This window comes from Lingula anatina, chromosome 2 (genome assembly GCF_051362555.1).
Source record: "Lingula anatina isolate TDL-2025a chromosome 2, LinAna3.0, whole genome shotgun sequence".
Classification (NCBI taxonomy): Eukaryota; Metazoa; Brachiopoda; class Lingulata; order Lingulida; family Lingulidae; genus Lingula; species Lingula anatina.
Genome location: NC_141768.1, coordinates 48,570,354 through 48,595,166, shown reverse-complemented (window position 1 = coordinate 48,595,166; position 24,813 = coordinate 48,570,354). Strand labels below are relative to the sequence as shown.

The 24,813-nt window shown below is 38.8% G+C and overlaps 1 protein-coding gene and 1 long non-coding RNA gene across 2 annotated transcripts in view; one reads left to right on the top strand and one right to left on the bottom strand.

The window, feature by feature from the left end:
* The window catches only part of LOC147763789 (uncharacterized), a 10,694-nt gene extending 7,558 nt beyond the window's left edge, over positions 1 to 3,136 (top strand). Inside the window, exon 3 of the long non-coding RNA XR_015332954.1 lies at positions 1,993 to 3,136. This is a non-coding gene — a long non-coding RNA (uncharacterized LOC147763789). The remainder of the gene's footprint in view (positions 1 to 1,992) is intronic.
* LOC106159738 (aminopeptidase N) lies at positions 2,356 to 24,813 on the bottom strand. The gene is made up of 20 exons (XM_013536135.3): positions 23,241 to 24,813; positions 19,673 to 19,782; positions 17,081 to 17,244; positions 16,757 to 16,877; positions 13,896 to 14,050; positions 10,697 to 10,810; positions 10,232 to 10,366; positions 9,868 to 9,933; positions 8,385 to 8,450; positions 7,240 to 7,409; positions 6,899 to 6,981; positions 6,669 to 6,799; positions 6,246 to 6,301; positions 5,660 to 5,807; positions 4,920 to 4,999; positions 4,472 to 4,576; positions 4,108 to 4,275; positions 3,531 to 3,671; positions 3,201 to 3,282; positions 2,356 to 2,883 (listed from the first exon to the last, which is right to left on the bottom strand). Exons 1-20 carry the CDS (start codon positions 23,984 to 23,986, stop codon positions 2,722 to 2,724), a joined length of 3,003 nt encoding a protein of 1,000 aa, XP_013391589.2. The 5' UTR covers positions 23,987 to 24,813; the 3' UTR covers positions 2,356 to 2,721.

The window sequence follows — 24,813 nt, the reverse complement described above, 5'->3', positions numbered from 1 at the left end:
TTCATCCATTCACTGGAATAGCTGAGGATTATTTCTGGGTGTCCTCCAAAATCTCGCTACACACTTGGGCGATTGGTTCTATCGCCAACAGCCTCGGGATCTACTTGGTCATCTTCGTCAGCTTGGACCGGTACGTGGCCGTCTGCAAACCCGTGAAATCCAAGGAGTTCTGCACCATACAGAAATGGCGTCCGAGGGTCCTTGGGTTGGTCATCGCCTGTATTCTGTACAACTCTCCTCGATTCTTCGATGCGACGACAATAGGTTACAATAACTGCAGTAACTCCAGCACCACCCATGCCGTGTGTTTCGTCTACGATGTGAAGGAAGGCTGGGAACTGTACAACCTGGTGTACCGATTCTACTTACAGTCGTTGACTTTCAACGTATTTCCAATCGTGATTCTGGTGTTCTTTAACGTCTCTCTTATCTGCTTCCTTCGAAGACGGGCGGGGAGACTTCCAAAACGTTCCTCCGGAAACGGGAAGCGGAATAAAGCGAAAGAGAAAAACGTTGAGATCACCATTGTTGTGATCGTCATCGTGTCTCTGATGATCATGACGGCACTGCCGTCGGTTGCTTACCTCGTTTTTAACATTTTCCGGGCAAATTTACCTCCCGACGTGCTCATGTTCGAACGCTACTTTCGACCCACGGCAAACGCTTTCTTTTTATTGAATTCAGCTTTGAACTTCTTTGTCTATGGGCTGTTCGGCAGTCATTTTCGACAGCGCTTGAAAGTTTTACTGTGTCGTTGCTGCCCCAGACAACAGTGGAACAAAGCTCTGTTACAGGAGTCTTCGTCAAATGCCGGGTTGAGGAATATGGAAGAAGATACCTAACCTTCTCACTGTCGGTCATACAGAAGCAGATTAGTACAGAGATGTGTTTTAACGTCGCTGGTTGGCGTTCAGTGACTAGGGACGGTCTTTGATCAAGTCGATATGCACTTTGACGGCTGATTTGGCAAATCTCACTGATCATGAAATATGTTTAATTTTACTATATTGTTATCCACGGACTCCAGCTATGTTCTAGGTTAATGATTGTTACCGCTGGGTAGTGTATATACATATACATGGGTGGTAATGGACTACCCCCCCCCCTCCATAAGGGGAATGCTGGTTACTTCTAAGCATTGAGAAACGTGAAGATAGCGTGTAGATATAGAAGTTCCTCAATATGATTTGTTGACAATGTATGACAATAATACACTTTTTGAGTCGCAAATCTCGGCAGCTGCGGGGTTTTCCCCATAATTTGTTACCCGGTGATCGAACCATTTACAGAACAGAATACATTTCAACAGTTCTTAGCGAAAACACAGGAATTCATTTGACATTTTGCCCCTGAAACTAATTGCCTATTTACGTTGCAACTCGCAAAGAAGAGTTTGTTTGGTATCGTCGAAACCGCACGATTTTAATTAACAATACTGGTCGGCTTTTGTGGTAATATGGTTTCTAGAGCAGCACCACTCACTGGAAGAATACATCGACTGCAGCTTTTTATTAAATGTTCAATTTCCCCCAGCTGTCACGAGATGAACTGATAATGAATATGGTGTACTTCCACCTTATTAACTTGTATGTATTTTATCAAAGTACCTTTTAGCGTGCAGATCTATCATCTGATGTACTTACACAGCGCGCGGACCGCACATCAGTGATGTTTGTTGTCCGGGGTTAGTAAATTTGCTATAAGAGAACCCATGCTAACATTCGATACATTTTTAAAAATCGATTTAGTTAGATCAGTAGTATTAATAGGCATGTGATTACTGAAAAGCGTGTTATTGTTTGGCGACGTCACTGTGCTTATTAACTAAATAAGCAACAATAACCAAGGCGTTTTATATTTATATATTGGTCGAGATGCAACTTATGTTTTTTCTTTAATGTTGATCTTGTTTAAACTTTGAAGTTGTTCGCACTCACATTCTTAGCAGTACATCACTATCTCTAGATCTAATGTCAGTATATTACCACCCAGGTTTCACCTTTAAGGACATCGGTTTGGCGTTCTGGGTAGCCACTTCTCTCCTGATTACACGTGACAGCACGCACACGCCCCACTAGTAAGTAATTGGCCCAAAAACACCCGAACATGTTGGCCAACATATCACCCTTTAAGGTTAGTGTGTATTGTTTGATACTGACGGACAGACTGGTATTGGATGGGCGAATGAAATATTATAGGTTTTAAACTTGTGGGATTAATGATATTTGATATAGTTTAAGATGCGCACTAAAAACATTATCTTATCACCTACGCATTAAGTGTTCAACAAAATCAATTATTTTGGACTTCACAGTCAGTGACTTTAAAATACAAGGTAAATGAAAAGACAAGAACTCTCGCTTCGAAGCCTTTATACATCGAATAAATTACAAAGCATCTCCAATTACAAGTTTCATCGTAAATATTTCAACAGTGTACACATCTCTCTGCCTACCATCGTATAGAAAAGTTAACTTGACCTTAATTGAGGCTTGTTCCAGCTTGTTCTACATATCAGATGAGCATTTCATTGTCACAACATAAATGTTTAAATATACACCAAATACAACAGCTATTTGACTGACAGCCGCTGATGTAGCGTGACATTAGTTCCTTCCACATGAACGCAAATGATTTTCAAGGAGCTAGAAAACATTTAATTGGACTGTGTCTCCAAAATAACATGTGGAACATAATGCACATGTATGTAAGTCAATAATACTATGTTTTGCCCCTCAAACTTATATACTTTGTCAGCCAAGTGAGAATGGCATTTTCATTTGTTTTCATCCATCGTATATTGGATTCAATAATAGCTATACTGCTCTCCACAGCCTTCTGTGCCACGCCGGCTGGAGGGTACCTCTTATATAAATCTTTTAACTGAAACGAAAGAAAAAGAAAATAAAAAGTTAGTATTGTATTGAATGCAAGTCATATTAAATTAGCAGTGTGCGTACGTGCGTGTACATGTCCCTCGTACAACAGGTAAACATGACCGGTGAAACTGGCCTCTTTGGTTCTCCCGCACCTACGTGAAAACCGAGCCTCAAAAATCATTTTGAGATATTGTGAGCGACCTCTATAGGCCTGTTGATTTACAACAGAATGTTAGAAAAATTAAAATAAATAATTAGGACTTCGTAATAAATTGGCTTTTATTTCAGCAGACTGAGACACGTGTAAAACTGTGTACCCACCATCTGTAGATCAAACTCATTGCTGACTGTATGTGTGGTTTCATATGTGATATCTCGCAGAGAAAACGTGTCCAACTGGAATCTAAAGAAAGAAACGAATTTATTGAGCGATTTTTCCGTACATCTGAATGCACATAAATGCAAAATTGAAATAGGGAATCTTACTTCTATGTATTCATTAGGTTCATTCATTTCATACGCAAAATTTAAAGAGTGTAAAGAGGTTAGGACCTACTGCTTTGAAATGTGCTAAAACTTTGTGGATGTGCTAAAACTTGAGTGGCTAATAATCTACAACACGTGCATCTGCACCACGTGAATCTTGTGTACCTTTCATTTAGTTGTTGCCAATGCTGCATAAAAAATTTCAAAGAAATAGTCCTTCCGAGCGACGTGTGTTTGAAGTAACTGAAAACTTCCTTCACGTTCTGAGGACGGATCTTCGCTTCGTCCATTGTCCAGCGTAAATACCTAATGGGAGACAAATTAAATAATAATAATAATAATAATAATAATAATAATAATAATAATAATAATAACACAGAGCCCCTTAAGACCGTGATCATGTTAGTTCTCTGGTCAACTTAAAGACTAAAACTTAAATTTCTACAGCAAAACTTAAAAAATAATCAAATACAGATTCTAAGAGTAAAAACATCACAAAAATATGCCGCTGGAATAGAGATGCATCCGGTCTATTTTGACGCTAATTCCTAATTGCCGATGATACTGTAATGCTAATATTCACATGGGTTTAACATACTTGACCATCGATCTTTAAAGATTTTCAGGTTTTTCCTTTTATTGTCTACTTTTATCATATCGAATTAAGCATAAAATGTAAATGATTAAGCGATAAAGTAAGAATACAGCTGAAAATCTTGTCTAAATAATTGTTACTCCATACCGCCATAGTAACCACGGTTTCTGGGAATATGCCAGCGCCTGCATTAACTCCGAGGATTGCGAGGGGACGTTTGTCGTCTGCGACACGTTCCAAAGAAAATCCCAGTCATTCTCGCCCCCCTCGTAAATGGCGGCAGAGAAGATGATGAGGGCGTAGTCAGCGGGCATACTGTGAATTAAGAAATCAAATAGAATTATATGATTAAAAGCATACATTAAGCAAAAATGAACAACTCCATTTTTATTGAAACTGAAAATTCATAAACAGAGACAAAGACCGTTCTAACATTCATTTTGGTTATTTTAAAAAGTAAAAATCATTGGAGGTGATCATCTAAAATGTTGGTATGGCCTCCCGTTCTTACCTGATGCGGTACTTCCTGAACTGGTCGTACAGCGTTCTTGTGTATTCTAACGCTTCTGGCAGCTGTAGGCGTACGGCGGCGTGAAGAATTGCTCGGCGAAGATACCTGAGTATTAAAATCATATTAAAACATACTTAGAGAAGAACAACTGTATTTCATTACTTATTTATTTTATTTATTTATTTGCATATACATTTTTAAAACTATTATTGAAGTTCAATCCACCGAGCACGTCTAATGTTTTCGCCTCTACCACAATCCGCAGCAATGCACCTCTGTTGAAATTTCAGATTCTGATACTTTGAAAACGCAAATGTACATGTATAATGGGAACAGCACAATAAGATATACCTCTAAGATATTTATACGACTTAAGCACTAACGAAAAATTTCAATTATGTTAAAGATATAAAGGTGTTTAAAAAAAGTAATTTAAATCTTTAGCTACCTTTGTGGCAGGGGTCCTCCCGTGGTAGCACCAATGTTCAGCGTCTTGTATATATCTGACACCAGATCCCGGAGATAAGTCTGGAGACGACAGATATAACAGGCTGTCAGTATAAAGTTCACTCGACCAACAAAATTAAGAAACATCATTATTCTGAATAATTATGAAATAACCATATGAGCTAAGGTAAATAATTAAACCAAATATTGATGAATAATGCACTCACTATTCGTTACTTTTTATTTATATACACTGAAGATTTCCCCTCTAAATTACATAGTTTATAATGATTGAAAAACGATTTCATGTTTCCGATTTTTTTCATTAACTTGGTCAAAATCTGATCAACTAACACCCATTCATTAAAATATTTCGCTAGATTTAGTAAAATAATTTTGAACACGCAAGTACTAAAGCTGACAGCGAGAGGTGAGAGGCACCCCGATTGGAATTATAAATTAACTCTGTCCTACCTAAGAGTGGCACCGGATCGATTCAGATGTTACAAGATCCCAGTAATTTCTTTTTATTTTATTTATTTATTGAACTTTATATATTGAGGGTACATGGTTAGTTTAAAATCTTAACTTCACCGTAGTCCTTATTTCTTTGAGGATATTTTCCCTTTTGTTTAATACCCGTACAAATTATCAAAGAGAGACCCCCTGGGCCTTAGTATAGTGTACTCATTGACCCCTCTTGTCTTCAAGAACGCACCAACTCCCGGGGACGTGGCCTACCTTAAGCATCCCGTAGGCGTCTGAGTTCGAGAGCATGACTTTGAGATACTCCATAGTGAGCAGGAAAGCGTTCCAGGGCACGTACTCCGTCTCCCTCTTCAGGTAGGACGAGATGTTTAACGCCACTCCATAGTTCAGCAAGCCTGCCCTGGAAGAAGTCAATGTCCCCAACATTTAGACGAAGGAATTAGAGAGGCGTAACTTGTGTTCACTGAGGCTCACCCTTACACAAGCCTCTTATATCGATAGTTTTTATCTAATTTTGTTTGTTATTGTTTTCACAAACGAGTGATTACTCAATAAGCAAGCAAAAAGAAATAAATGAAATATTGGATTTCTTTGACTTGCGAATCAAGGGGTTTAAGATGAGGAGAATTAAAAAGAAAGAGAAAAAAGAAAGAAAGAAATCTAAAAAATTATGTTTGGTGAAATTCTTGGTAATGTTTATTGGAAGATCGGACCTTTGTCCCTTTTTGTTCCTAAGAATCCCACGAGGAGTTGTAGTCACTGGCCATTCTAGACAAGTCGAGAGCTCGAGGAAATAAAAAAAATTCCAAATAAGTAAGACAAATTTATTGTCTCCTACCTTCCTAGTACGAGAGCGTCGTGGATAAAACCTGCCCGGTTAGATGCCGAAAAAGCCTGCAAAAGTTTGAAAACATATTCTTTCAATTTTGGAAAAACCGACTCACTTGTTATCTTTGATAATTACATTTGGCAACATCATATGCCCGACAAAAATAATGAATAAACGAGAAAATTTTATAAATAGAAGATGGGGGCTCTATTTTGGACAAATACTGATTAGACAAACTTAAATATCTACAATAAAAACATACGTCTCTACTACTTATACCCTTTGCATATCAAACAACAGTATTGCACCCATTCTAAGCTTAATGGTAATGGTAATTCTTTGCTTAGCATTCTACAAACTTTATACTAAAAGAAATTCTAAAAAAAATCATGAGTGTATTCGCCCCCCCCCCCCCCCCCTCATTAAGTTTACCGTGTGGTCCCGCCTTAGCTGTTCCAACAGCCGCTCCCACATGCCGTCATCGTAGTTCACCATGTAGAATCCCGTGTAGTTCACGTTGCCGACCATCAATCCGGAGTGATGATCCGGGACTTCAAAATCCACTGTAACGAAGAACGGATTGAGTTTACACATAGACAAGGGGTGAAATGGGATTAACTATTACGGTTGGGTAGGGTTACACTTTCGATAGAGTCCCATACCTGACTTTTCCTTGAGCCACAACAAGTGCGAGTCCTGGATATAGTTCTGTGTTGTATATGTAAATGGTATGTTCCACATATATCTGAAAGAGAGAGAAATATACAAAACACGCCTCACTATCGGTGAAAAAAATCATTTCGACTAAGATAATGCTTAGAGAGTTCTGAAGCAATCTTTGCATTGTTTCAACACTTCAACAATCATAAATTTTTACATACAAAACACGTCTTCAAAATGTCACCAAAAAGACGCAAAACAGTCCCTTCAACAAACGCTCTATGGACACTTTAAGACTTCCAAATTTCAGTTGATTGCCAGGGAATATTTGGTAATATCTTACTTGTATGGGTTGGTGCTGGTTGTGTTACTTTCTTCGGGCATCAACAAAAATCTCTCCTGAGTGAGACGGTAGGTGTTGCCGGTCACTTTTGACAGAGTGACCACAGGAAAGTTCATCTGCCGCGTCCAGGTGTCCATCGCCTCACCGACGTCGTATTTATTACTGACCACCTTAGGCAACGAGAAAGATGAAATTTTAAAGAAAAACAGTAAAAAGAGTAAAATAAAACATCCCAATAGCGCTAATACAGACCTGCAAACATGGTTACAAGGAGTTTTTTGTGTAAAACTATTTTTAGAGAATAATTCTTATTTTTTTGTGGTGCTACAAAGTAAATCCTCCTGCTCGCACCTGATTAACGACGTAGAAACCAGATGTAAATACTTGAACAATTTTCTTCAAAAACAACGAACTAATACGAAAATCTTCACTAACTCCTAGTTTGCACTTCGTCAAGTACAATTCATGTAGCATGGGTAGCGTTTGGCAATAGTTGCAGCAGCTTCTGGCAAATCTTTTGCACCTTAATTCGTTGGAATCATTTAACCAGGGGCACTCGCAAGTGCAGGCCAAGTCACTTGAAATAGCTCGGCGTTAAAGAAGTATTGATTAGAATCCCCAGTTAATCGGAAAGAATTTCTTGTTATTTTGTTGCCAAGCATATCTCTGTATCCTGTTGCCCTCGTCCAATTGAGTACGCTACCCATGTGAAGTGCACTTGTTATGAAGGACACCTTACTTCACCCAGGCTTTCAAAGCAGCGAGTTCTAAATTTCAAAGACACTGTAAATTTTGAGGAATTTGATACTAACACGTTCACTTCATCAACAGAAACAAACTCAACATTAAAGAGTTAGGCAAAATATTGGTTCAAAAGACTTTGTTTAATGCATTTTTCATTCTTTTCCTTAATATCAAACGCCCACCTCTCTTTATAGAGTCATTTAAAACGCTACACCCGAGCGAGTTTTGTTGGCGATTAAAAATCTTTCGGACTAAACACAATTCATTTACTGCATCAAACCCAAGTGATTGGTGTCACAATTCTGTGTTATATATATATATATATATATATATATATAGAGAGAGAGAGAGAGAGAGAGAGAGAGAGAGAGAGGTGGTATCCCGGCCGTTGGCTCCATTACCTCAGTGAACACGCTCCACAGTTCCGACATTTCAGCATTTCTAAACTTGTACTTCCTGACATATCTCTGAAACCAAAGGGCAGACGATATATAGTGGAACAAATTATTGATACAATGAAGTCACATTCCCTAACACATCTATGAGATGGAAGATTGAACGGACATGTATGTTAATAAATGAGGTCATGATTTACTTCCATTTTGACACAATCGTGTTATTTTATGACGCATCTTTGAAGGAAAAAATTCCAAGACGGTTATTGGAACTAATACGACATAACGTCGTCATTAGCTTACATTTTCTGACATAATTCTCTTAGCTTTGCCAATAGCAGGAAAATATACATCAGTCTCATACTTTTGGCAAAGAAAACGACCTAACGGCTGCAATAGGCAGAGGAAGTTGTGACGGTAACGTAAAAAGTAGAGGAAATCATCTAATCAACCAGTACTTAAAATTTATGAAATTTCCTTCTTGATGATTTGTTTTAGATAACCGATTTCCTAATTTATGTAGAAGTACATGAGTGTGAGCAAGATAGATGTAAATGTGTGTAAGGCCCATTGGACATACTTCCCTGACTGATGCTTCCGGACGTGTGGTAAAAAAAGCCGTTATTTCGGCATATTTACATGTAGTCGTGTCTTGAAAACGTGCACAATAACTATTATCGTGGTAAAGAGCGGGTGTCTACAATGTCCACTGTTCTTTAGAAAAAAAGATATAAACGCGCTCGATCCCAAATAAATTTGGGTGTCAAGTAGTCTATGACTGCGTGCACGTGGGCGCGTGGACGTGCACGTGCAAGTCGTTGCTTATTGTCATATACGTTGCGAGGGAGCGTGACTCTGTGCTGGGACCCGGGCATGTTTAAATATCTTAACCTTTACAGCAAAAACTGATCACGTCCGGATCTTGTTCTACAAAAGCCAAGGGACCCAATCATATAGACGTAATTAGTTGAACTTGTACTATGGTTCAATGACTTTTCGTGTTTCTTGACACGTAATGCAGAGTATTCATAGTTATGGGTCATACCTATCGTTTGGATGTTTATTGGAAACTAACTACAACAACAATAATGAAATATCGGTTGAACAAAACAATTAGACATATACAGACATATAATAACAATAAGGTTATTGAAAACAAAATTTTCTCACCGTTGTAAGCATATAATGTGATCCAACTATGAAGCTGATAAACATTTTTGCTCAATAAGAAGTATAAGCTGTCCACAAGTTTGATCGTATCTAATTATCACATACTATGTCACCTTTTCATTGCTTATTTCATAAGCTTTTGCAGATATTGGAACAAGTCTTTAATATTACAGGTGAGTGACATTACATTACATGGCGAAGTACTCAATCTTCTATTCACAGACAGATCAATTAATTTTGGTAGAGAATTGCTATGGGTATTGTTCTCTATTCCTGAATGAACTCGCGACAAAGTACAAAGATAAAGATGAGTTCTTACCTGCAATCCATTTTGGAAATCCTTCCATCCTAAAAGACCTCGCAGTAAACGCAGTACGGCCATACCCTAGACACGGATAGAAACATGGACTTTGATATGTTTTCACAGATATATTTTACGTTATTTTACCGTCAATGTAATGTTGGCGCAATCTTTGAAATTTGGCCAATCAAAAATATGATTAGTTTGTTCTATTCATTTCGCTGTTGTATTGATATTTAGGTATTGTTATTATGCTTAAGCGAAAAATCGGAATCGTTTTCGAAGTTCGCACGTCAATATTTTCTTTTAAGAACATATTTAAGCATAAAGCAAAATAAAACGCATTATAATAGAAATTATCGACGAAAAACACAGAACTAACTTTATCGTAGGAGATGTGGTCAAAGAATTGGGGTATGTCATCCGGATCCTCAATCCTGGAAGAAACCGGATGTGACGTAGGGACTGAGTCCCGGATCATGACGGGGAAAATGTCATCGACTACTTGTAAATCAAACTGAAAAATATGAGCAATTATCTATGAATTATGACAGAAAGTCGTCATACTCCCCAATATGAATTGAAAACAATACATTAATATCTAATTTCAACATACTGATAAGTATTTTAAAACATCTTTCAAGGGACGCGTCATTCAAGTACCATGTAACTATACAAGCTTCAAAAGTTTGCTTTAGATTAAAACGAACAACCGACTGTAATTTAAGTGTAGATTTGCAAAGATAATATGCTAAACACAAATTATGCAATGAAATCAAACCAAAGATGATAAGCATCTAATAATTCGTTTTAGATTTTGTTGTCCAACAACTAATCCTGTGCTTACAACTTTCCAATCCGGAAACACGTGGTCTAACACGAAGTACATGAGCGTGCTGGCGAACCCCTCGTTAAGCCAAAGGTCATCCCACCACTTCATGGTCGCCATATTGCCAAACCACTAGAAACAGAAAACAGAAGTGGAAGGGACGAAATTTAAATTTAAATTTAAATTATATATTAAAAAAAAAAATTGTCTCATTGAACGTTCACTTACTGTTCTCAATATGTCCTAGAACATAATATTTTTCTCTTTTAATGAAAAATGTTCCTAATCTGTTCTAGGACATTCTGAAGGACTTCCCAAAAACAGTACTCAAACTGTTAAATTTATTACAGAACAACATTAGAACCGAAAAAAATACACAAAATGTTCTAGTTCTTAAATGAGACAAATTTTCGCAGGGGAAACAATCGTTTTCACTCGAGGCACGATGAAACGTCAGCCAAACTTCCCTGGGGTCCTTAAATGTATTCTCTGATTAACCTTTCATTTGTGGTGTGTCTCGAAGTTTACAACATGAGAGAGAGTGTGACTCGGCGTCATCCGGTATGTCAAAGCCAGAAAATATCAGCACGCTCAGTAGGCAACAAAAGCGTCTTTTTAACAGAGTCATTGATCTTCATTAGTTTGTTGCCAAGAGTACATTACGCATTGATGGTAATACGGTTTAAAAATGGTCTTATTCAACACGCCGTCTTTACTTGTATGTTATCATTGTAATTCTAATATTTGGCATCTTTTGCCAAACTTTAAGAATATTATCACAAAATAGTTTTTGAGCGTTATACGGACACCCACGCAATGTCTGGCCAACGATCTTAATTCACACATAAAGAAACCAAATCATTCGCACATTATCAGCTTCTGTTATTTAATAGATCACAATAACGGTATGTGTTAAATGGAAAGAAATATTTTGGTCTTGCTGGCTCATCACTGACCAGAAGGTGTTATTGCTTGTTATTGTGAATGCTGATTCCAGGGCCCGCATCTGAGGCATTCTGGGTACTTTGCTGCCCAAGGAACTCCGACAGATCCAGAGACAACCATATCCAGTATTTAGAAGGGTCTGCTGGTTGGCCTATACACAAGTTCAGAAGTGTCTCTATCCGTTATTTCAAGGAAGATCTGCTGGTTGGCACTGAATTAGTTTCAGAAGTGGTCCTATCCGTTATTTCAAGGGGGGTCTGCTAGTTGGCATTAAACCATCCGTACCATGTACACAATATGAACAAAAATATTTTACAATTTCTATAAATTTAGTCCTAAATTTTATGTTGCACAATCCTATCCTTGCATAGTAGCAGTGGGTTTAGTTAAGGGTAGCATGCCATATATAGTGTCAAAGTTTTTTCATTCAAAAGATCAGCTGAGCAGCCTACACTACTTACGTCATAATGCTGCAAAACGGTATTTATTTTATCTAAAAGGTGAGGTGTACATTTTATCGACAAAAAAAATAATAAAAAAACTGACATTAGGTTTAACCTTCATGGTTATCTACCTAGTGGTGGTTTTTAACTTTGAAATAAAGAGTCCTATCAAAAAACGTGCATACATGTACAGTCTTGTTCTTCACAGGTATCTAAATCATCCGCGAATTATTTTGCGATTTCCTTCAAACGGCTAGCCAGTACTTTTACAATGCTTTCTAAATAATAATAATGCGGGTTAAAGGCCGATTCAGCGCCGTGACAAAATCCAGGTAAGAAGCTCCCAATTCAAGTTTTTTATTTAATAGCCAACCCAGCCGCTGCATATATGACGTTGGGAAATCTCATCTTCACTCGGCAGCTTTACTATTCAAGCTTCCTCTTTATTTCCTCAACCTCTATTTGCAGGATGGCAGGCTAGAGGACAAAATGAGATATTTTAACACGGTATTTGGTATCATCGGGCCAAGGCTTAAATCAACCACGTCACATTAGGAGGCAAGCCTTCTACCATTGTCACTACCCAGACGGTATATCTTATATTATTAATTTTGTGGGAATACTTTTAGTTCAGAAAGTATCTACTGGTAAAATCTTACACAATATATAATGCCCAATAAAATGGCTCATTAGTACCTTACTCGATAGCTTTCCAAACATACACCAGTCAATGATACGCTTGAAAAGCAAGATATGTGCCGGCAGTCCCGCCAAAAAAGCCAAGTGCAAAAACAAAATACATTCCCTATGCTATAAATCTTATGAAATCTCTCCCGATACTTGTTCTGAAGGCAAGCCCCATAGAATAGATGATATATAAGAACTCCTGTTTCTCTGTTTGACCTCGCGGCTAAGCCAAAGAATGCGATATGGTTTATATTGTGTTGATAATGTGGGAAAGATGAGGGGGAAATTTGTAGGTCTTCTTTGCTAAAGCCAATTTTATCACTTAAACGCTTTCACGGCTTCAGATTTAACACACCTGGGGGTTAAAATTATAAATAACGGGAAACGAATCCAAGACCCATGCTTTGTCATTTTGAGAATAAATGGTTTGTTGGAAAGACAGATTTTATGGAATTTAGTTGAGAACTTTTGAGACTCTCCCTTGGGCCTATTCTTTCAAACTGAATGGTGAAAAAACGCTATTCACATCCAATCATGTTTTATGTATATCAAAACAAAGGATATTTTGGGAATTAGCTATAAAAACGTTGGGAAATAAATATCTAGAGGCTTCTTATTAAGTTCGAATAACCTGGCCATTGAAAAGCGAACAATTGCAGTGTGCGCTTTGAAATGTGTCTGAAAAGGATGTTCTTTTAAGCGATCCTGCGCTAGATTTGACTGCTGTATTCCGACGGGAAGTTAATTTGCTCCCTGCGGATGCATTATGTTATTTTCTTATTCACTGAAAGAAGGCAGTAATTTGTTATTTCTTAGCGCGTTCAGTTCGTGCGATTTTGCTTGTTATTTCATTTTGGGTCATCGCCTCTTCTGAATGCCATGCCTCCAACCATCATCCAGATGTTCGGAAAATTCTATTGATAGATAAAGAAAACTAGAACCCTGACGTATGCAGCCTTAATTCAATATAATAAAACCATGAGTACAAGTTGGTATACGCATAAAATTAGATGAAATTTTTCATCATAATTCGTGATATAAGCATGATAATGTCAACAAAACCGTGAAAAATTTATTTCATGTTTTTTTTTTTATCTTGGACACCTCTCCCTGCTTGAGAAGCCGGGCCAATATATACCTACGGTATGAGCGACTTCATGTGCCATGACGAGAGCAATCCAGTACTTGGAGGCCACAGAAGAGTCGGTCGGGTCGAAGAGGAGCGCCGTCTCGCGGTAAAGGACACATCCCCAGTTCTCCATGGCTCCTGCACTGAAGTCAGGAACTGCCACGTGGTCTAAAATCATGGAAAAAACAAAGTATACGAAAAGGAAAATACATGTAATACACTTAAATTTAAACAAACAAATTATCATAGCTCACACGTTTGAAAGGGACATTATATTCATTACATACTAAGTCATCCGGTCTTTGTTCGAAGTTGATATAGTAAATAATAATATACTGTATACGCATGCCATTTAAAGAATCTGGCTACTTATCTAACATACGTAAAAAAGTTGTATGGTTTAAGGTATTCTATCAAATGTATTCCCACAAAATCTCTTTTTCCATGAAGTGATTGCAATTTTCTCCTAGTCAAGAACAAATTGCTCAACGCGTCCCTGCACTTGGATTCGATGTTTTATACTTTTTAATCACATAATTAAGTTCTAAATGTTTCCATTACCGTTTAGTCTGCCATGTCTTCCAGAACATTTCGGAAGGAAATATCGATAATCATGCACTTTTATTAAAGGGGGTTTTATCGTAAAAGGTCTAAATTGGAAAAGATAAGTGGCTTTGGGGGATATGTAGATAGAAGACAAGACTCTGGGACAGTTTCAAATGTGGATGGGGGCCTGTAACTGAAGAAGTGCAACCTTGAACATCCTGGAGATCCTGCATGGTTGACATATTTATTCATCCGTGTTTTGTATTACCAAACGCTTTTCTTGGTTAAGAGAAATGGGTCAGTCTGGGGCCGGTGTTTTTAAGCAATTAAGTCCAAAATTGAAATCTACTACTGTTGAATAAAACCCGTGTTTTCTTGCCCTAAAACAGCCACAGCACGTCATATTGCATTACCGGCTTTTGGATTAAAGTGGATTAATAATTCGATCTAAAAGTTTAGACCAATTTTCAATCTAAAATCATTTTGCAAAGCCGGTTCCTGGTTGGTTCCCCCCCCCCCCCCCCCCCCTTCTTCTTTTTTAGTAGTGCTTAACTCAGGTCTGATTTATTGCCGAATTACATACATTCCTGTAACAGAGCCCTCGTTACGATATCCTACACATTACGTGATGGGTATGTTAAGTTGTTCCTGCTGATTTATCATAGGTTGTATAACCCAGTACGTGATAACAGCACTGAAACTATATTCCACTACACAAAGATCAAAGGGATTTCGTTCCGTGTATCAGATATGTGTCAAGATTGGTCAAGTAGTTAGGTGTGTACTTTGAAATGCTCTTCCTCTTACTGTTACAGACACTAGCTCTCTTCATGCTGTAGACTTTTGTATTTTTGTGTTAACAGTGTGAAGACATAGCTACGTCCTTTGCCTAATACCAATCCTCTTCAAACAGAGTTCTTGGTTCTAATCAAACCTGCCAGACGCAACTTTCGGATATAAAAAGGTGTCTTGCTATCCAGGGAATGCATTATTCGTTGAATTAACCATATAGTGACTGATAAGCTACCTGAAGGAATATGAAAACCCTAGTGTATTCTACACCGACAGGAAATAAGGTCAAATATACCGTCAACTGGTTAGCACAGGTTTTATACCACTGACAAATTGACCAATAGATGAGTCGAAAAAATGTAAAATGCTGGCCTGCCATGTGTAGACGAAGTGTTTTTACTAACAAAGAATGATTTGTTCCTGATACCATCTAATAAAGATATCTGCACTGTCACACCTCAGTAGTGAAAAGTGAAGACAGGTGGTCGGTATAGGCTGAAGGATTTTAACAATTAAGATTTTGTACAATTTAGCAGATATTGTTAGAATCCATTCAATGGGTAAGGGTCTCTGAAATGTTCCTACAGATCAACATGAAACTTAACTGCATTGTATATTCCAATACCGGCTTTTATGAGAAGATTCATAAGAAATATGTAACCCAAAGTCATCGAAAACAACGTATATTTTTATTTTGTTTATTTGCATTTTTCGAATTGTAAGCATGAACACACCTACCGCCCAACGACTGTAATTGTTAAAAACGTTAAACATTACTTTTGTCGATCTTTAGCTCAGAAGTTTACAACACATGTACGTTTCAACATAATTAGTTTGCCAAATTGCCAAGCTATTCAAATAAAAAAACAGAGACATGGGATTTAATTGCAAAGCGTTTCACGTGTCCAATCAGACGAACTGTTAACTTGCTTCCTGGCAGAAGAAGCATATGAAGTGGTGCTTCAAGAAAAAGAGATCAAGTGCACTTCTCAGTGAGGTTTGGAGTCGAGCTTTTCAGTTGAAACTGGATGAGTTCTAAGTGCCAGGGTGTACCTACAAATAACCGTTTTCCTGCCCCGGGAAGACATGTACACTGAAGTGCACTGGTACATGTGCTGGGACAGGTAGTGACATCTATGGTCCAGCGCAGTAGCATTTGTCATAAGATCTAATATTATAAAGGCATTGCCCCCATTCCCTTCATGCTTTATAGATAATTGTGATTGATTCTCTCGATTTCAATGGCTAATTTGAATAATGGGGCATATTTTCAGAATTTCACAAGTTTTTTCACTTTTATCTCATGGTATTAACGCTCTTTCGTCAGAAAAGGGAGAGGGAGGTTCAAAATCACAGGTAGAAATATAAACAGTTGGGAAAGTTTATGATATATGTGTTTGGGACATCCTACAGTAAAGTTCAGTACAAAATGAGCAAGTGCGTGAAAGCGAACACTCATAAACAGATTTTCTTCAAGTAAAACCAAGCCACCGACTAACCACAAAATGACCGCAGTATGTCGCTAGGGTCTCTCACCTGCCTTTGGGACTTCTTCCGGTATCCCGAAGTAATCAGAAAAGAACTGGTATGCTTCCTTGGCAAACTCTAGGGCAAAGGCGGTCTGTTCGTATTTATCTGGTCGTGACCAAATACGGATCTGAAATAATACCGAAGAAATGTTCACGTTCATGACGGAATACCAAACAGAAAAACAGTTTTTATATTCTCTCTCAAATTGTAACATGACGCTTTATTCGCAGACACAATCATGGTGTTCATTGAGTTCTGCGTTTCCAATGCCGGCATATTTTTGAAGTAATTCAAATGGGATTCATTCAGAGGGATTAACACGTATCTCACCCTGAGTCCGCTGGGTAACTGAGTCTCTCTGTACGTGAAATCCGCCACAACGAACGCCAGTAAATACGTGGACATAGTGGGCGTGGTCTCAAATTCATCCTCTATCCACCCGTCCGGCAAGGTGGTCTGGACCCGGAGGGGCATGTTGGAAATTGCTTTATAGTCTAGAAAAAAATACGCAAGAGGTTTTATGTATGAGATAATACATCGTCACCCGAGTGTTATTTGGCACATATCGCAAGATAGTGGCAGTGAATTATTTGACACACATATCCAGACGAAATTACTCGCATTTCACTGAAAAAAAGCCCTAAAAGCCAATAAAGCGTATATCGCCACGGTCACATAGCTTCTCTTTCATGTATTACTCCATTATAATATATCCAAGGCCCCAAGGCTTAAAGACGGGGAATGACAGGCGACATGCTGGTAGCCTGTTTGCTCGCATTCAGAGGTGTATGAATATTACCGAGCTATGACACAGTATAGGATTTACTATCGTGAGCTTGGTTTTGTTCCCACGCGTGGCATATTGTTGAAGTATCCCTGGACTGAGACAGAGTCGTTCTCAACACACATTTTCAACAAAGATAGATATGATCGTATGTATAGTCAGTCCTTAGAGTCCTAAATATGACGCGAATGCACCGGAGGGGGGGGCGTGCACGTGGGGGGGGGGGGGGGGGCGTGCTTGTGCTAGTTTCTGTTTGAAGGTACTGATTGATTCCAACATTTGTGAACGTATATGACCTTAACCGACCTCCGAGGTTGAATGGAAATAGTATATGGATTTTATATCCCACCTGAGGTAAGCGTTCGTAGCCCCAAGGCCCTAACCTTTTGCTGCATTATCGTCTAATGGCAATTTACCGAATGAAAAGTTGTCTTAAAAACAAAAACACCTCGCACCAACTTAATGGCGCTGAATAGATTCTGTTAAGATAACATGTAATACGGAGAAATTTCTGTAATATTAGTGATGTTTGATGTAGTAACTTTCATAATAAACTTTGTTACATTTCTCCTGGGGTTTCCGTTCTCACGTAAATCCAAACGTCTGTGATTTCACCAATTATGGCAAAAACGGAAAGAAGCAAATTATGAAGCGGCACAATTAGTTTTAGCAAACTATAAACAGACTTGTAGTTCATTGATTCGGAAGTGTAAGTCATGCTTTCCTAATACCACACTATATGATACTGAGCATTTTATTTTTGTTTTTAATTTTCACATCATAACCCGCTGTGGTATTGATTCGGAAACCAATACGTCGTCTATAAAGACAAACGTTTCCCATTACATCCTCCCTGTGGCTGTTGAGGTTACACAAACCGTAATTCCTCACAAAATGAACTCACTGTAGGCAGTACAAGAAAACTACCAGAAAATGCACAAACGCAATCTGTAAAACGTTTCATCTTTTCTGTCCCCTGGCGCTGGCCGACTTCCAACTTCTTGGCAAAAAAATTGAAAGCAATTCACAAAAATATTTCATATCTTTGATTCGACTGAGCACTAAACCGTTCAGGGGCGGTCCTAGCACAGAAGAAACGGTTGTTTATCCTTCAGACGGGATATGGCGTCTGACAGTGGTCCATGAAAATAATAACTTGGTAAGAGGTTGGTGGTGATGAATTCTGTCCCGATTCTCCATACAAATGCAATTGTTCAAATCGGGTTTGGCATCTTGGTCTACAAATTGGACAGCAGTATATTACCATAACAACATGACTTGAAGACAGCTTTTTATCTATGCTATCATGAAGTAATAAACGGTTGGTAAGAACATTGAGGTATTGGGAGGGGCAGTTTATAAAAAGTTATCAGCGGTGGATGCTCCAACAAAGGCAAACTGGCGCGTGTTGGAATTCTACCAATTGCCTTTTTTTAAATCTCGCTACGCGAGTTGAATTTTTGCGTTGTTCTACACTTCATTTCTCAGGTAATCTTTGTGATAGTTGACATTTATACAGCTGATATCAGTTTGCTTTTTAGGTATCTTTTTTCTGCTTGAACAAGCACCTACTAAAACTAATATCGAAGTTCGGCTTTAGATGACGTTTCTAGATTATCAGTGGAAATAAACATGCTTTTTGGGTTTTCCTTCTCACTGGCATCATGTCAACAGACACTGTTTTATAACCGGTATTTTTATCCTATTTGAAGATGTTTTGTTCCTTTGAACTTTAAATTGAAACCAACGCACGCAACAAATGAAATTCTAAACAATAGCAAAATGTCAGCTCTGTCTCGCTGGTGTAACTGTTACTTATAAAATGAAAATGCAAGGTCCACAGACAAAATGACAAACTTGTAAATATTTTACCTAGATTTCAATGATGCTCGGCTCCGGTAAATCACGAAGTTTAAAACAAATTAAATCGCGCTATCAGTGACGCATTCACAGAGTGGGTCATAATTATTTAAAGATGTATCTATCAATAACAAAACTGTTCTTGTATATTTTAAAGATAATTTGCAGTAAACAATACGCTGAGAAAGCAACCACTCCACTTGAGTAGACGCGACATTCTGGACGTCCACGCGACATCGGGAGCGTTCCCTAGAATGTGCAATAACCCATTATCTCACCTTGAGTGTGCTGAATCGTGACCGTAAAATTCGCCTTCATGTCCGGCTCGTCAAAGCAGGGAAATATTTTTCTTGCATCAACAGCTTGTAACTGGGAGACGGCGATATATCTGAAATCAATCAGCATCATTTTAAATGAGTGGATTTAAAGACGTGATTTAGTTTTTTAAGGCAACGAAGTTAAGTTTTGCGATGTGCTACGTACATCATTAAATCATTTTAATGATTTTAATCATTTTATTAAAATAATCTGTTTAATTAAGACAGGTTGAGTAAAGACAATTACACCCAAGAAATTCACTGTTATTGGCGGGAACAAATCAGGTTTTCCCTATTTGGTCCTATTTACAATTATCTAGTTGTATAATATCAAATTTCCTAAACAGTTTTCTTTTGTGTTGTTTAAACGGAATTGTTGAACACATAATCTGATTGCGTGTAAAACACATCTCAACAATTCAAAAATTTCAGCGATGCGGCGTAGTTATTTTTGTAAAATGGAACCTATTTAGTGAATTCGATAGTTGAAACGGTAACGGTGAAATAAAAAAAAATATTTGGAGCAGAATCGGCAAACATGAACAACAAAATATGCCCAAGAATGTATAGCAAAGGAATGGCTTAGGTTATAAATCTAAGCACTCATTCCCAATGAAAATATTGTTCTACAGTACATAGCTCGATCCAACTCTGCAGAGGCTCTCGCTAAATGCAATCAGATAACAGATTAACACACCTACTCCTGGTGGTGAGTATATACAGAAAAGTTGATGATTATTCTAGTACGTTGAAAACAAAAGGGGGAGTGTTGATCTGTTAAATCAAGCCAGAGTCCCAGCGGAGTGGGATCGATCTACGTAGAACTATAGTTTCATTGGGAATGGACCCTAAGGGATATTTACTCTTCTCTCAGCTGTCCAAATGACATATGAAATACGATGTATGGAAATTCACTTAATGCATGCTCCCAGCAGGTGGCTGTTCTCTCTACTTAGGGGTCATCACTTCACCGTGCCCTCGTCAGCCTTTTCCGTCCTCGCGCTCACCACTTGGGTGTTATTGTGAACGCTAAGTAAGTGGTCATAACTACCTGCTATCAATCTCTACTGAAAGGTGTCCGGAGACAGAAAGTGCAGGGTGAAAGTGCACTGGCTGGTCAGCTCGCGTGAAGCTATTAATCACTCTCTCCAGGTGTGAAAGCGACAGGTGAAAGGGCCAGGAAGTGATGGCACACGGTACAGGGATTTTCAATAGAATTGCACAACCCTAGAAACACATACTCTTCTTGGCAATGTGCTCAGAAAATAGATTAAGATTGGACTGGTTAATTTTCATTTTATTCTTTCATTTGCTTGTTTTAGTGTCACGGGTAACATTATATTAAACCAGTCTTAAACCAGAGCTTCTGTCTAAAAATGTATAAATTTAAAAATGTATATTATGTTAATCAGAAAAAATTAACTCTCGAGGATAAATTGGTTTATACTGTAAGAGAATAAAACGAAAGGAAAGTTATTGCCTGCAGATCAATTTTCAGAGATTTTTGAAATACAAGGCGTGAAGATAAGACATTACCAGTGGCAATGAGACAGGCACCTCGTGGGTTTTCACTCTTACGAGGCAATTTTAACTGACAGGGTCATTGGGCGGCTAAGACAGTAACTTCAATAAATCGATACATAGAGGCTCCCAGTAGCGACATCTTATCAGGTTTCTTCTCGTAAAAGTCATCCAAAAACTCGCCAGCAATCGACTTCTACTTGTACTTAACTGGACGGTGACGTCAGCAGGTTTTCTGAGGAACGATGTTCGTCAAAACTCAAAATTAAAGGGGGGGGGGAGAGAATGTTTGCTCTGCAAGGGTTTTATATTTCTTACTCGAGCAGAAGAAAGTTACTGCACATATTCAGTATCTTCTTGTCAGTTATCTTTGAACAACCAAGATAGAAATAGCGATATCGATAAATCAAACGTTTATAATTCCTTGCTAACGGAGGTGCCTCAAACGAAAAATATATGGTTTTCGTTGCCGTTCTATCTGAAGAATTTAAATTGCCCACTTGGGGTTAAGAATAAGGCATTTCGAACAGGAGAAATTAGTTTCAAAAGTTCGCCTACGGCCATCTATTATCAGTTTTATGTGCGTAGTAACAACGCACGCACTGGGGTGCCAAAATAGAAAAAAAAACTCACCAAGACTCTTAAACGATTATGTTAGAAATGCTCAACGTTTATGATGCGAAATGTCATTAAGCCCAGCGTTCTGAAGAACGTCATTCATAGGACGATAGCTACATGTTAAGAGATTACTGTTCTCCCAGTACACTTTCAATGATAATGAACGCGTCGGACGAATTCAGAATTAACAAAAGAAAACGTCAGCAGACGAAAACGCCGAAGAGACATAATGTGCTTTCAATGAGTTGAAGATGTGAGAAGAATGCCACGGGAACGCTAGACAGGTTTTTATTTGATAACCCGGTTTCTTCTGGAGTTAAGAGTTTTATTTGTCGCCGTCAAAGAGCCATTTCAAAGACGCTTTTGAAATGACGTTTGTGTACAATTATTGATTCCTTTTGCGTAATTACAGCGACGAAGAGAGGGACATTTCTATTTAGTTTGTATGAACATTTGGATGTTGTAAGGGCATTTAGCGAGTATGCATGCCAAGTGCGTAGACGTCATTTGACTGATTGGTTTGTGAGAAAATCAAGTTTCATTCGGTATTTATTATTTGTCACTGGGGTAAACGTCAAGGAAATTCGAGGGTCACAGCACCTGTGTGCGCGTAATAATATTCCATACATCTGACCCTGATATGTACTTTTAGATGCATTCCTTAAGCTGGGTGGGTGAGGGGGGGGGGGAGACAGGGGAGAGGGGTCTTATAGAACGCTAGCAGGGTCGTTTTATTGAATGAGATTTTTTAATATATCAGCGTAAAACTACTTAACTTCTTAAAATGAAATCAAAGTGTTTTCCTAATAAAAAATTCTAATGTTAAGAACGAATAGCTTTTTTGTGCTCCTGTCTTCACTCCGCTACCAGTATCCTGGGGTTCCAGCCCAGTGTAGGAGACGCTCTTGCCCCGGGCAGTGTGTATTGCGATACGGCATCAAATGTAACGGTTCGCATTGCGGTGTACTTGTACCTTATTTTGTGAATGGTATTTCTTCTGTTGAATAACGCCTTTATAACAGCCAACAAACATGAGCGTACAAATTTCGCAATGCGTTTCAATGCCCAAGTAAAATAACTGCTAAATTTAATCGATAGTAATTTCATGAACTCGGCTCTTATGCAACAAATAATCAAAAACAGACGACAGCGCCAGGAATGTGCAGGTAAACTAAGTTCGCGAGGGAACGGGCCATGAAATAATTCTTAAGTAGTGGAGAGAGACGAGCACGCGTTAAACATAGGGCATCATAGAAATTAAACGTCTTCTATCTTCTCTCCGATAAAAGCACATTTAAGATAAAAAAGGCCAACGAGGACCCTAAACTCGGGTAATGGGAAAGAACACAGGTAAACAACTTAATAGGTGGGTGTCAGATTTTAAACATACCTTACTTCACCCGCTGCTGTTTTATACAAGCTCCTGTACAACCCTCTCAGATCATCGCTCAATGGACCGGTGAATTCCCCGAAATAAATCGTACATTCCTGCCCTGCCAACAATGCCTTTTCCACCTGTAGCACCAGCAAATTATTCTCATCTGCATGGAAATGTTGTAGGATGTTGATGTGAGTTTTTACTCCGTTTCTGTCTCTAGTCGTCACTCTCACCGCTCGGCTACTTATATTGAGCAGATTACTGTGGAGTATGATAAAGTTGGTCGAGTTTTTTATTTTCGTGTTAATTTCCACTGACCCGTTGAAAATGAACGTGTCTAGGTCCACTCGTAGTCGGAGTGTGTAATGGTAAGGAATAATGTTCCGAGGTAACCTTATGGTATCCCAGGGTTGTGGGGGGCCAGAATTCTTGGCTGTCACGGCACCAGAGAAGCTGTCACCGTCTGGATATTGAGACGCATTGGATGCAGAGGCAGGTCTGCCCCCGTATCCGCACCCTGCCCGCCTTCCCAACAGTCCGGCCAACAAACCCGTGGATATGACCACGACAGCGCCTGCCACGATGAGTAGAAGTATGTGTAAGCGACTGACATAGCAGCCATGCTTTTGCCAACTACGCTTCGGTCGCACAACCTTAACGTCCTTGTCGTTATGAGTGAGCTTCGCGTCCACGTTGTTTTCTGTGTGATTGTTGTCATTGAGCATTCGCTCTCTCGAGAAATCTTTGAGGTCCGTCATTGTTTTTTATTTATTTAATCACACGATCCCCCTTTTATTCCGCTGCACGCTCATTGTGATGACAAGGTTCCATTGCGTAGGTGAAGGAGTCGTAAATCGTGTCTTCCTCCAGAGCTCTCAGTCTGATGGCTTGCTACCCGGTGTGAGAACGCTGTGAGAATGCAGGTTACGGGTCTCTACACCTGAGTGTAGAGAGGCAATCAGCCGTCACCACCTCGCGCGGATATGAGGTCAACTACTGAATGCACGTCCTTCGCTCACACCACTGACTTAGTCAGCTACTGTGTGCGCAGAGGCAGCTCGGCTTTTCCAATGATCACAGAAAGTTAACTGAAATTTATAGCAGGGAAAAATATGTACACATCGAAATTTTAGCTGCCCGGAGTATGGGCTGAACGCTGCTATACTGATGTTAATCTCAGCTGACGTCAAGCGTAAAAGGGTCTTTATCGGCGCCTTCATGCACGAGAAATTACGTTGCACACAATAAGTAGACAAGCACAAGATATTGTATCGGCTTGGTGTTCTGGGCACACACATCAGTGGTAATAATGCCAACACTTTGGTCAATTACCTCTGGAATTATTCTGGTATTAATGCGCTACGCCTCATTGAAGACGCTTAACGAGCTGTTCAGGAAACGCAAGCTTGCTGTTCGTTTTCTAGAAACACTCGGAGTGTAGACGCTGTATGGGTGCATTCGCTGTCCGCTGGTAGACTAGATATTATTTCAACATTGACGTAATCGTAACAGTAGATCTTCATCAGCTTGTAACTCTTCTACACTTTCTAGATGAACTATTTGATAGACATCTGAGGTATTTGAT